General features: G+C 37.5%; 1 protein-coding gene across 3 annotated transcripts in view; it reads right to left on the reverse strand.

Moving 5' to 3' along the window:
• The window catches only part of Fam204a (family with sequence similarity 204 member A), a 34,148-nt gene extending 22,213 nt beyond the window's left edge, over positions 1–11,935 (reverse strand). The window contains exons 1-6 of one of the 3 annotated variants that reach the window (XM_006978464.4): positions 8,292–11,935; positions 7,857–8,106; positions 2,301–2,551; positions 1,781–1,868; positions 1,628–1,658; positions 1,339–1,438 (exon numbers count right to left, since the gene is read on the reverse strand). In XM_006978464.4, the coding sequence (XP_006978526.1) occupies positions 1,339–1,438; positions 1,628–1,658; positions 1,781–1,868; positions 2,301–2,543 (462 nt within the window). In that variant the 5' untranslated portion in view covers positions 2,544–2,551; positions 7,857–8,106; positions 8,292–11,935. Of the gene's footprint in view, positions 1–1,338; positions 1,439–1,627; positions 1,659–1,780; positions 1,869–2,300; positions 2,552–7,856; positions 8,107–8,291 lie in introns of those variants that run through there. The other 2 variants (XM_006978465.4, XM_042266091.2) reach the window with 2 other exon arrangements.
• Positions 11,936–14,723: the final 2,788 nt, after the last annotated feature.

The following is a 14,723-nucleotide window of genomic DNA, read 5'->3' on the forward strand; positions in this document are numbered from 1 at the left end:
CTCATGCTCTTAGACCCCAGCAACACCACTCTCCACCCCCACCATGAATATGTGCACTATTCCTTCAAGGCCTTTTCTAATTCCTAAAAAGTAACAACTATAATTACATACCTCAAGTTGCATACTCTGAGCCCCCACCTCATATTATAACAATTATTTACTCTTTTCTTGTGTTCTGATTAACACTTATGTCCCAAACTGAATTCTGAATAGGTTCTACTCTCAATCTTTTATTTCCCTAACTTTTCTCAACTTTCTAACTCACTTGAGGAAAAACCTGACAAATGATGCAAAGGCAAATACTATCAATTCTATTTTCACATTAAAACCTCAAGGCACCCACACTTTTCTCCATCTTCATCAACACCGCTGAAATTCAACGGACCATTATCTTGTGCCGAATCTGCCGTTTTCTCATTTACTTTTGCTACACCACCATCTATTCTCCATCTAACAGTCAGGTAATCTTTAAAACTTAAGTTAGATCATGTCACTAGATTATGTCACTCTCTTAAAAGTGCACTGTAAATAAGTGCCATTTCCTAGCAGCGCTGAGGTCCCCCCAGTTTTGGCAGCTCTTTAAGTTATCTTGAGTCTGAGCTACCCTCTTCCTCACTGACTTCCAGCCAGTCTAACCTTCTCGCTAAAAACAAACAGGTCTCCCATTAAACCCTCCTTTAGGGTCTTCACTTATGTTTCAGCAGCCTCCAGTGACTATTGTTTATGTAAACAGCCTTCACCACCCTTCAGGTGCTGGGGGATGTCTTTCTGTATGCTCTGAATATGTGTTGCTCTGATTGGTTGATAAATAACGCTGCACTGGCCTATGGCAAGGCAGCTTAGAGGCATGCGGGAAATCCAAGCAGATACACAGAGAGAAGAAAGGAGAGGCAGGAGAGACATCAGCCACCACCCGTGGAAAATCAAGATGCCAGCAGACCAGTAATACCATGGCCATGTGGCAACTTATAGATTAATAGAAATGGGTTAAGTTTTAAGAGCTAGCTAGCAAGAAGCCTGCCACAGGCCATACAATTGGTAACTAATATAAGCCTCTGAATGATCATTTTATAAACGGCTGCGGGACAGTGGGGGCCAGAGAAACTTTCCGGCTACATTTCAGGTCTCAGTGAGACAGCCTCTTACAAGGCAAAAAGAGTGAGGCCCTCACAATAATACTTTCACAACTTACTCTTCTGATGAGTTTTAAACTAGCAAGATATTTTGTTTCTAATTATATAAATTAATGAACTAGTATCTTAGGCAAGGCTAGTCACAAATATGTCCTGCTAGCTAATATATGATGGAATAATATATAAATAATAAGATGGTTCTTACCTTCTCAACTTTTTTCTGCTTAACTGGGGGTTCAAATCTATCATTGGCTCCAAAATACTGAGTAAGTTCCTTCCATTGTGTTTCACTTGAGGACTGCTCACTGCAAGAAGATAAATTAAGTCTATGTACACAAATTATGACTCTTTTTATTTTGACTATTTTTAACTAGTTGCAATAATTACACTTCAATGACTACTTCTCATGTCTGATCATTATCAAGGTAAGTAGCGCAGTAATCTAGAAAGTTCCACAAAACTGCTAAATAGTAACTATTTTAAATTCCACCTACCTGTGAGATTCTTTTTCATTCTTCAATTTGCCTAAAAGGAATTTAGAATACTTAATTATTCAGCTATTATTTCAAAATCACGTTTTAAGAAATTAACTCAATTAGTCCATTTAGAGTTAGTACAACTAACAACCTAAGTTAAAAAATAAACACCTTTTTTGGAGCGTTTTCTTTTTTTCTGTCTGAATCTTGACGTTGAATTTTTCTGTTCAGAATGTTTTTTATGCAATTCTTGAAATTTCTATGTAAAAAGAAAAAAAGCGGTGTGTGTGTGTGTGTGCTGGAGATAAACATATATTTTAACAACAAACAGATATGTTAAGTAAACTCCTTATGCTCTGCCATTTCTAAAGCTCTTGAGATACTCCAGTCCTCACAACTCTCAGTTGAATTGGGATATACATTGGTTTTGATATAAGCTGTTTGATAACAGAGAATGAATTTATTGATCATGGCAGGTAAAGTAGAGCAGATAATCCTATGAAGTTTTTCTTTTTATTTATGTAAAACAAAACGAGAATCAAAGTATCCACATGGCTAATAAGAACAGTGAAAATATTATGAGCCCCCTCTGCTGTCTGTTATACCCCAACATATTCTGCCCACAGCACAAATACAGAGAAAACATGCACATGCACATGCACACTTTCCTAACATCACAGAGGAAACCTACATTCCACATGTTTAAGGGAATCCCAGAAGGACATTGTTCATATGCATTTGCATCAGCCTCTGTCTCAGCTTTTGGCTCGCCTGCTGGGAAATCTGGCATCTTGGGCTTCCTACTGCTGTCAGTCTTTCCATCTTCCTGCAAATTAAGTTCCGTAAGCCCTGGATTCTCTGGTGTGGCTTCCTCTTCAGAATCTGACTCAACATCACTTTCATTTAGCCCAGGAGGCAACAGCCCACTCCACATCTTTTCTTCTACAAGGAAAAAGGGAAAGATGAATTCAAACTCAAATAGCAGCCACGGAACCTATTTTAAAACCACTAACAAGAGCTCCCAGGAGACCAATATGTCTACCAATGCAATTTAATTTAAAATCTAAAATGAGATGAACCATCCATATAAAATTGCTAAAATAAGTTGTGTTAAGTTGGAAAAAAAAAGTTTAAAAGTAATTTAACAGTTTAAGTATGTTACAACACACATCTCCAGATAAAACAGAATATGAATTCTCTAAAGTATGGATTATTCTGCCTACATGAAACATTGATCATGGCAGGCAAAGTAGAGCAGATAATCCTATGAAGTTTTTCTTTTAGAATGTCTTTTAGAATTTGTGTAATCATTAGTAAAGCACCCATGGCCAAACACAACAATATACTCTGTAGGAATTTAAAACAACGTATTTTTTTAAATTTTATTTTGTTTTGTTGTTCTTATTAAGACAGGACCTTACTCTGGAGGCCAGGCTGGCCCTGAACTCATGAAGATCCTCCTGCTTCAGCCTCCTAAGTGCTGCGATTGTACGCACGAAACATCATAGCCAGTTTAAGGCTTAAAATAACATGCTTCACATTGTACCCATTAAAGGATGAAATAAAGGTGGGTGGATGCATCATCTAATGAAGCACATATAACTTTCAAAAGCCTTATTGTCTAAGAGCAGGTTAACAGTTAAAAAAAAAAAACTTTAAGCTGTATACATATGTTTTAAAGGTTATAGTAGTGTGGGCAGCAAGATGGCTCAGCAAGTTAAAGGCATTTGCCACCAAACCTGATGACCTGAATTCCATCCATACATGGTAGGTGAAAAACAACTCTTGTAAGAGGTCCTCTGACCTCTCTCCACCTGTGTGTATGCAAGCATACCCATACACAAAATAAATAAGTGTTTAAAAAAAAAAACTAACAGTAAATAAAAAGTATGGTAGGTAGGAAATATATCCTAGCTTTAAATTTTATACTGTTTGCTAAAATAAACCAAATGAAATGTAATTCCAAAACTTAACAAGCATACAGTTTTCATGAATGACAATACTATGTATTTGGGAAACAAAAAGTTCAGAACAGTATTCAACAGTATCTGTATAGCTCACTGGTATAAGCACTAAGTTTCATGAAAATGTCTTTTAGAATTAGTGTAATCATTTCATTTGATTTCCATAGTACAAACTATTTTTTCATACAATTGAACCAAAAACAGTTACATCTCTCAAGATTCATTATCAGTAAGAAGGAACAAAAGAACAGAAAGCCGTCTTGCTGGGTCTCCTGGCCTATTTTGCAATTAATCTAGCAGGAAAACCAACCCCATTCTCTTCAGGTCATGGGTATCAAGGATTTTTGCATTACTCTGAATTATATATTTCTGCTTTCTTTTAAGAATCCTCTCTCAGATTTAAAGAAACAGGGTTTATTTTTGTGTTTTTAGGCCAGGTTTACCAGTACTTGATTTTCTGAAACATTCTCTTGGCTTTTTAAAAGGACCATGACGATTGGACTCCTGACTCCAGTTCCACTAGAGGCAGAAGGAACTCACTCAACAATTGTGACCCTTAGTTTCTTTATCTGCAGCACAGGATAATTACACTGGTCAGTCTGAGTATTAAATGAGATACAACACTCAACAGCATTTAGGAGAGTCTAGGGGCTCAATAAATGTTTGGTGCTAAAAATCTTTTTATTTTTTAATAAACTTGAACTGTGCATCAAAAAACAAATGTTCAGTGGTTCTTGCTAATATTTCTGAGGCCATGAAATGCATTTTTATCACTCCTAATATGGATAGAAGGGCCCATAGGATACCTTTGAAGTTTCTGATATTTGTGGTGCTTCATTTACCAACTGATACAAATCATGTTCCTCCCTAATCTCCACAGTCTGACATGAAGCTTCTCTAAGTAAACCTGGTATTTAGCCTCCGAATAGGGCAATAAAACAAGAGGCATATTACCAGACCATTAATGGAACTCAAACATTAATGTTCCTTATTTATAAAGGTCTTCTCTAACCATTGTGTGTAATTTTCTATCCAGAATTTAAGTTCAACTCAAAGTAAAGACCCCAAGTTATACATGTTCTGTCTTATAAAACCTGCACCAACCCCTAAACTTGGTTGAGATACTCAGTAAAATATGTCAGTAGGGAGAGCAGAATAGTAATGGTCTCTAAAACATCTTTAGGGTCATTATCCATTTGAGGATACTAAAACTGTAACAAATTTCAGACATTTTTTAAAGCATGCTTGGGGCCTACTGTAGAAAGTATGCCCATGGCATTTTTCACTACATGCTAGATATTCTCAAAGAGCCTGGGAACAAAAGTATAAAAAACAGAAGAGAATCTGTAGCCGCACAGAGCAATGTTTATACCATTTCAAGGAAATGTTACTCAACCTGAACCTTCAATTTCAATAACATGTGCCACCTACAAGTAGACCTCTGTTTTAGTATGTCTGGAGTTTCACAGTCGACATTCTCGGCATTCAAATGTGCTTCCCCATGGAGAGCAGTCTCAGTTACCCTACAGGAGTTATGCTTTTCCTTATCAGTTTCCAGGCAGCTATACAGTTTTCATGGCTTTTTGAACTTTTTCAAAATTGCTTTTATCTACTGCTTGATATGGTATCCAAAACTGGTCTCAATATGGTATTTTCCTAGCTTGAAAGTTTCTTAAATGTACCTAAAGAAAAAAAAGTTAAAAGAACCGCCAAATCCATAATACAAACTTCAAATAAGGTATATTTTTTAACTCAGTCCTTAAAAATCTTTAGCCACATGTCAGTTTCCTGTGATATTGAGGTGTGGCACAAAACAAAAAGAAAACATAAAACCATGTTAGGGAGATTCAAGCTTCTGCTGATAAACTTAGCTAACTGCGGGTAATGAGCCTGCAAAATGGAGCTGTCCACTGAAGCAGCAGCTCAACTGTAAACCTGCCAATATGGAGAGGCTGCTTAGTAATTTCTGCCATGGGCTCCTGTTTGAAGATATTGCTTTTCCATTCCTATCAATATGTGTCACTCATACGTTTTCCAACTGCTCCTGCTACTCTTGTTTGGGCTTCTCTGCACAGAGTTTCTTTATTTCTTTGAAGTGTCTCTTTCATTCCTTTCAGGATGCATGTCTTTATTTTAAGGGAGAAAGTCCCAAATTAGTCTCTGAGAAAATCCAGCCAGTCTCAAAAGATGTGGAATAACAGACAAACAGAAAGTCAATTCTTCTATGTAGATTAGAGTCAGGCCTATAACAGCACTGCCAATTAATTAATTTGTAGGCTTTCAGTTTTTAACCTGTAACTCAATAATATTTAATTTAATCATGAGAGCCTCAAGGAAGATGTAAATGAGCCAGGGATCCCTTTTTCTAAAGTTTCAAATATCACCTTAATATCATACACTCATTACCATTGCAACTGTTGCTTTATCCCACCCTACAAACTATTTTGTACACAACATGGGATACATCTTTTTGTTCTGGGCAGACATTTGCTATGAACTGAATGTATTTCTGTACTGTTCTAAATCTAAATAAAGTGGGTTTTCTTTACCCTCAAAAAAACAAACACAGCCATACTGAGCACACATTGGCAGAAAACAATGCATTTGAAACAAAGTGGTTCAGCAGCTGGTAATCTTTTCTTTTTTACAAAGTTTTATAATGAAAGTACTAGAAGTTACTAAGCTAATTATCAGTATTTTTTTAAATCAAAATTATTTTATTTTTTCCCTAGTAGCACTTATCATCTACCATTAGGTTAAAAAAAAAACAACAAAAAAAACTTATTATCCTTCACTTGTTACCAGAGATATTGACTATACACCTCATTTTTATAATTTTTTAAAAAGTTTTATAAATATCATCCCTCAAAATACAGAAACCATAGATACCAAATCTCAATAATAAAAGTTCTAGCTTGTGTCAGAACTGGAGACCACTAACGGGAGCTAAAATAAAATAGGCTTGGGATTCAGATGACTTCCAGCCCTGAGCAGGCCATTGCATCTGCCTGGGTCTCCATCCTTTCTAAGCTTTAAAATGAGAGTGTGATCAGCTACCCCTGAGATGTCTCACACCTTTAAAATGTTTATAATCTTAATGTTGCCAGTGCCCCAAATGCCCAGAACTGCCTCACTCTTTGATGTATTATACTATTCTCTCTCAATCATGAAATCTTGATGAAAGTTCAGGAAATGCAGTTTCTCTCCTCTACCTCACAACCCAGTCAAGAATACACCCTGCACCCAGGCCACTGAAAAAGGACAGGAAATGAAGTTACAACAAAAGACACAAAGGCAGTAGGGGAAAAACAAAGCAGGCCATGGCACACAAGCAAAGAGGCAGGCATCAATCCTCATCACAATACTTATTAGAAATTAACATCAACCCATTTTACAACAGGCCTAACTCATTGTGATCCACTTATTTTACAAAAGCAGAGCCTGATGGCTTTCAGTTATGTACTTTTAGAGCATCAAGTTGGTGATGAATTCTTGGAGACAAAGATTTGGGAGGACCAAAACAATGATTCTAGGCTGTAATTTTATAAGATTGCTAAAATTAGTAATTCAGTAATAATTTCTACTAAGTTACTAAAAAAATTTAGTAATAATTTTTCAGTACTTTTTGCATGTGAAAAAAATCAGGCAAGATATTACACTAAGTAACATACTGAGTCACATGTACTCTGAGAAATGTGTTTTCTAGACCTCCCAACTGCTTACAAGCTATACCCAAAAGATAAAAATCTGAGAATCTCAACAGATAAGCATTTCCTGTCTCAACATGCTAGAATTTAAACTATTTTTATCAAATGGCTATATTTTATCATAAATTTTGTATTCAATTTTAAATAATCACAGACATCTAAATTTAATCTTATTTGTAAAATAATTATAACCATCAGCCTCTAACCTATAAGATTACAATAAAGTATTTAATTAGTTCATGAACGTTGGAATTAGTTAATGTACTTTTTCGGATTAACATATCAACATTAACGTAAATGTCTTATTTATTGTTAGAAAATGTGTTCCTTTTTTTCAAAACAGCACAGAAAACACAAGGGGATCACAGGCCTGAGTTCGGATTTATTTCACATAAACTATTTACTTAGCGGGATTTCCTTTTGTTTTTTTCTTTGCAAGAGTGGGTGAGTGTGAATTAAAACAATGTTTGTTTACAGCCACAGCCCGGAAACTAACCCCCCCCCCCCGAGAGCCTCTCTACCTTGTATGGAAAGATGCACAAATTATGCAGTCCACGCCATTGTGCAAATACTTACGAAGTTCAAGGCTGCGACAGGGTAGCTCTAAAAAGGTTCACCTCTTCCCGCTGACAACCTGGAACGCTCTGGGTGTTTGGGGGCCGCGCCACCTCCGGATCTCAAGCCGCGTCAGAATCCCCCCCGGAACGCCGGCCCGGACGCCGAAGGTCTAGCCTCGCTCCCATTGGCCGCAGTCGCTTTCCCCGAAACGGCAAGAGCACCCACGAGCCTGCGGTGCTCCAGGCGGCCCGGCCCCTCCTCGCTCGGCCTGGAACGGGACGGAGACGGGGCCCGCCACGGGCGAGTTTTCCTAGCCCGCTCCGGCGACCCCGCGGAGGAGCTGTGACGCCCGGCCGCCCAGACTCCTCCGCTGCCCTCCCTGCCCGGAACCCAAGCCCGACAGGCCCGCCACGAAGCCCGCCGCCAACTCGAGCAGCGCGAAGCCGAACTTACCGGCCAGGAAGCAGCGGCGCAGCAGCCATCTTAGAACCCCATCAACATCGTGCCTTCTCATTGGCTCAAGCGGCTCAGCCAATAGGCTACGGCCATTCTGGCTCTGAGGTCGCCAAGGCAACAGCCTGACTTGCCCAGGATCTCCTATCTCCCTGGCTGTGGCTGTTTTTTGTTTGTTTGCTTTTTCCTCCTTTTTCTCGCTGTCTTTCTTCTTTGACCCAGCGGGTTTGGGTTTTTTGTTTGTTTTTTAAAGCTTTGTGCTCACTTCCACGCTTACTTGAGTTCAAGCAAGAATTGTTGTGGATGCCCTCTTCGGGAAATGTTTTCATTCATCAATCCCTCTTCCTTCCTTCGCTTCCGCGTTCCTTTCTTCTTTCTTTCTTCCTGTGTATATTTGAGTGCTCACTGTGTTCCAGGCCTCATGAAATTCGCAATCCGATTCCTGTTCCTCTGTTTACTAGGTTGGCACAGTGTATAGGTCTTGATGAGGGCCTTGGAGGCATGAAATGACGAAAAGATCAGAAAACTTCACCGTGTGAAGACAATAAAAACAGACAAGGAGACAGAGACGAATATAGGACTAATTCAGAACTGCGTCCATTTTCTGAAGTAATGTTCCGTAGTAAGATGGAGTATATGTTCCTATTTTCTTGTAGTGGTTACATGAGAAAATACAGGGCTAGGGAGATAACTCAGTCAGTGAAAAGTATACCGAGCAAGTGGGAGGACCTGCGTTCATTCCATCCCCAGAATTCATATTTAAAAAGCCAGGGGTCGTGGCCCGTGCGGGTAACCCCAGCTCTGAGGAGGCAGACAGGCAGACTCTTGGGACTCCTTGTCCAACCGCACTAGCCTACTAGGCAAGCTCCAGGCCAGCGAGCAGAAAAGACAGGTGAATATCCCCTGAGGAACTTTACTTGGGAATTGTCTCCTGGACTCTATATACGTGTACTGGATCATGTGTGTGGACACATGCACACACAAAATACAAAACCTTTAACAAGTTTAAAAAGCCTATGACAAATTAAACTTTGAAGAATTTATTTGAACTAACAGCTGTTTCATGAATGAAGTAGTGTTATGATCCAGTCAAAATTCAGAGAGGTCCACCAGTGAGCAAACAATCTTTCCAGATTAAGGAAAGGAAAAGAAACTGATATAATATTGTGGTTGGTCATATCTGGGCATTTATCTTATATAAACATGGTCTGATCAGCTGTCACACTGACTAGGCTGGAAGTCAGCTACTATGATTTGACTAAGACTTGGCAACACATAAGAATACTAAAATACTTTTAAATTAGGCTGAATAGAAGGTATTTAGTTATTTAAAGCAAGGAGTTCATTGTAGGCCAAACAATGTACATATTGCTTAACCCACAATAATTTTCATTAACATTACCAACAAATGCCTTTTTAAAAATATTCTGATGTACAAAATGTTTGTCTGTATTTAATAATATGAATGGATTTAGCATTATTAGGTAGTTAATCCTACTACTTAAACACCTAGTACACCCATGCATCCTCTAATATCTTCTGGAAGATAGGCCAAGTTTATGATGTAGTGATATGTCCTAATTTGATAAGTTTGCATGACTGAGGTTCCCCCTCAAGCATTCCCTGATTTAGAGAAAAGCTAAGCTAAATAATTCAAGGATTCGTGTGAAAATCTCCAATGACAAGACTGTCCAGCTTTTAAATGGGATTTCCTTCTACTCAAATCCCTAAAATGTTAAGATCAAGGAAGTATATGAAACTAGTTTTATAATTGTCAGCATTGAGTTAGTTTAATTGTTGTGTTAGTCTGCTGTAAATTTACATAACAAAATATTATAGGCTGAATAGCTTAAATAATTAATGCATTTCTCCTGCTCTGGATACTGTAAAGTCTGCTAGCAAGGTCTCTTCTCTTGGATTGTAGGCACCTACAATCTCTGTGTGCTAATGTGACCTCTTTGGAACGCAGTTTAGGAGAGCTCTTTGGAGTCCTCATAAGGACACTAATGGTCACAAGTCAGGGACCCTCCTTTTGATCTTATTTTACTTAACTTATTTTGTTAGAGGCCCCATCTCCAGATTCAACTGTGTTGTGGCTTTAGGCTTGAACATGAATTGGGGGAAAGCACACAACTGTCCAGCCCATAACAAATTGTTAAAGGTAGAAGTGTGGCCAGAATAGTGAGAGGACAGGGAGAAAAGCCATAGCATGGGGTAGAAAGAAATTATGTCAGCATACTTAAGTATCTGAATTACTTCTACATATATTCCATTCATGAATGCTCATTGTTTACTGCATATTACTGTACATTGGGTGGAAATGGGTTAAAAACTCCAAAGATTTATAATCATTTGCATATGTATATGTATATAATTACATGCATATTTTCCCAATGTTAATATGAAATTCTTAAATATCTACTTATGATACTAATGAAGTCTGATAATAAACAAGTCATATCTCAAGAGTTTTGTTCTGCTTCAAACTGTGAGACTGTCAACTTCTGCAGTTTTATGTTTTGCAAGTTTTCTAAGGAAAATGTCAGTTATTTGATTTATTTTAATCAATAAATTTATCTTCCCTCCAGAAAATTCCCACTCTGGAAACCTGCCAAACCATGTGTTTTGTGAATGAAATACTTGTATTTTTGAGATTTCAGTGAAACATAGAATTGTTGAATACTTTTTAGTAAATCATAGTGAAATATACCATGCAGCTAGTGAATTGTGCTGGAATTTTATTGCATCTGGCAATAATTTCAAGCATGTAAGTTTCATTTAAATTCTTCATATCTTCAAAAACACAAAGCAGTTTTTCTTTGCTGAGGAACATTAAAGTTTATGAACAGTTTGCTCTCATATTTAATATTTTTAGTGTAGAGATTATAAGTCACACCCATGATATAAAAGATGAATTCTTTTTGGTGGCTGCTAAATCTCTGATTGATGGAAATGTTCTCCAAATATAATGAAGTCCTTCAACTATTTCTCATTTGGATAAAGTGAATACAACTTTGTTGAACATGTAATAAATGTACTTCTTGCTGAAACTGAGAAAGAATAATTAATTTCCTTCTATACAATGTACTTCTTTTTCAAAATTGCAAAAATATGGTCTAGTGACTTAGGTAGAGAAATTGAAACCAGAGAGTTTTGAATTTCATAATTGTGTTGCTATCCATCATTATTGAGAAATTACAATTTACATGAACCTTTTTCACATTTTCAGAGTAAAACATCTATAAATAATGTCAAGTTTTCCAAGGATATACTTAGCAACTAACAATTAACACTGTAATATCAGCAAGAATTGACATTTGAGGAAAAACATTTTCCATAATATAGGGGATTGCTGAAGAGGAACACCTTTTGCTTATTGTCCTTGTCTAGTACTTTCAAATTCTTCAGGTCTAATGGGGAAAGACAACAGAAGAGGAACATTTAAGGAGTATTTGTATATGTTTATGTTTTGCCTCTAGTATCTCATGTACTCCTATGAAGTAGTATGGGTGTATCATCTTTATAGATAGTAATTGAAGCAACTTGTCTAATGCCACACATCCAGTGATGTGCAGAACCAGGACAAGACATACAAACCTAACAGACAAATAGAATGGATGCTGAGTTACTGCTTTCCCCCACTGTTCCATATTGCCTCATAAGGGGAGGTTCCTTAATAATCCCAGGGCAGAACAGTCAAAAGTGTAGACATCTGTGATGACCAGTGTAACAGCATAACCAGTGGGATCTCATGAAAAAAGAGATTTGGGTGTCTTTTCTCTCTCCTTTCCTATCACCATATAGTTAGTGGTCACATCCTATCAGAAAGCCTCCAGTCATTCCTGGTTTGATGCACTGAAATCTGTTAGTCTTTCCCTTCTCTTTTTAACACTTTCATTTTCAAAAATATTCCTCTACCTACTTCACCTCTCTAGATAAAGCAACACATATTAGTTTAATACAAAGCCTGGTAAATGAGAAGTTGTCAATAAGTAGTTTTCTGAAGTATAAAAACCCAGGCCCTCATGAAGGTTGACAGATGACTGGATTACACTGTCAGCACTTTTCCGGTCTTTATTATATGCCCAGTGCCATCTCTGTCTAAGGTGTGAAGATGCAGAAGTACATAAACAGGCTCGTTAAGAAGCTTGGCAGGGGTGAAGATGAAAATGAATTGTATAAACAGAAACGGGGGCTGTGGCTTAGGAACATCACATGAACAAGCAGTGAGTACCAGGAATAGCATGATATAGCAAAAACAAGAAATCAGCTTAGAACTAGGATGGTAATACACACCTGTAACCCTAGAACCTGGAAGGTGGAGGGAGAAATATTGCAATTTCAGGATCATCTTGGGATGAATAGTTGAGACCCTATCTCAAAAAAAATGTTCTTGGACCAGACTTGGAGCATTTCCTAAGACAAATTCTGATACTCTAGTTGATCCAGTGGAAGAATTTATAGGATTCTGGTCAAGAAAACAACATAATGATTTAGGAGCACAAGGGAGATGAATGTTGAATAGTCTTGTGCATTTGGAAAGTAAACTTGGAGCTGTGTGAAGCAACATGCATAGCTAGAAGATCATTATAGAAGAATGATTAGCATCTAGACAAGTCAATGGGAATAGAGGGTAAGGGGCAATTGAACATCAAATTAAATATTTTCCCATTTATTTTTTATTGCCTTCCATTCTTCTTTGCATTTCATCATAATTGAGCACTTCTTTCTTCTATTCATGCTGTTTCAGTTTTATGAATTTAGCCTAGCCACAGGGGCTACCTCCTTTACTATAAATGCCTATAAAACATCATTAGTTAAATGTGACTTTCAAACACCCTCTACCATCAGTTGTTCACCAGATCTGAGCTGCTTTCTACCTTCTGTACCGTATGGTAACCTGCATGGCTTGGTGTCTGTACCTGACTAAGGGTAATGGTGGATGAGAAATGACAGACATTAAAGAAATAACAGACACAGGGACACAGAATAGCTGGGGTCAGGTAGTCCATATGCACTCTCATGAAGTGGTACCAACTACCTCAGCATGTTCACTTTCTATAGCACAGAGGGGAGGACTTGGCTAGTCTTGATAGGGAATCTCTGTAGACAACAATCTTAGGAAGAAGAAGTTGCAGTTGCTAGTTTGGCATATATTGGTCAATCATAAATATTTGTACTTGCACACACTGGACAGTTATTCAGAGACACTTGTACTTGGACCCCAGTATGACTTTGCCAATTTCCCATGGGTCTTAAACTTGGTTTTTGATATGGCTGTGCCCATGTCAAACACTACACATTCACTCAGGACTTCATCCACTCTTTGTAAATTTACTTAGGGCTTCACTGGCTCCCCACAGTACCATATTCCTGGTTTGTTCTAAGCCACAATAAAGCTATGTCAGATGACTAATGACCATGCACTTAGTCTCTTGGTAGTACTTTTGGGGACTGAGCCAACATATTCCCTTTTGCTATAGAAAAAAGAAAAGATCTGAAAATATTCTCTGAGTCTCCTGTGAGGGCCCACAGAGACCCTAGCTTGTGGCTTGTTTTCATCTTGACTCAAGGTCAGAGAGTCTGAGCTTGTTTTCCCCTGCAAGCATGTTTTGACCAAAGGTATGGTAACCACATACTACTTAGAGGACTTGTTTAACAGTTCATGTAAAATATAGAAATCTTGGAACTGTGCAAGTCTACATGATGCTTTGGACCCATCCTAGAAGATGTCCTACTTATTATATCTACATACTTTGTGGAACTCATGACAAGGTCACTTCTTTTTCTTTAATTCATATATGTTTTCACAGGAGTAAAGAAGAAAAATAATCTTTTACATTATATATATTTATATATATTATTTGCAGCCATCTATGCTCATCCCCTAGACAAATGTTTACATCTGTTTTCATTTATCTTTATTCTAAAGAATTTCTTTCAGCTTGTCATGTAATAGTAAGTCTGTGAACACTAGATTTTCTTGACTTTTCTATTATCTGAAAATGTTTTTATTTTACCTTATTTTTCTCAGTTTCAACACTGTGATATAATTTACACACATACACACCTTATACTGTACACTGTGAGATTTAAAAAATATATGTAATCACATAAACACCATAATAATCAGTACATGAGTAATAATTCTCTCTGAAACTCTCTCTGAAGAACTCCTACCCTCCAGCTCCTATAAACAGCTGAAATATTTTGTAGTTTGGCATTTCCTGAATGGATTCATATAAATAAAATTGAATAGTAGGTAGATTATTTGGTCTGGCTTGTTTTATTTAGCATAACATGGGAAAGGATCATCAAAGTTGCCACATGTATCAGAAGTTTTTACCTTTTGTTGCTAAGTAGCATTCCCTGAGTAGTGACCATGTAGTTTGTCTGTTCACTAGTTGGAGGCTATTTGGACTGTTTTTGAGG

This window comes from Peromyscus maniculatus, chromosome 1 (assembly GCF_049852395.1).
Source record: "Peromyscus maniculatus bairdii isolate BWxNUB_F1_BW_parent chromosome 1, HU_Pman_BW_mat_3.1, whole genome shotgun sequence".
Lineage (NCBI taxonomy): Eukaryota > Metazoa > Chordata > Mammalia > Rodentia > Cricetidae > Peromyscus > Peromyscus maniculatus.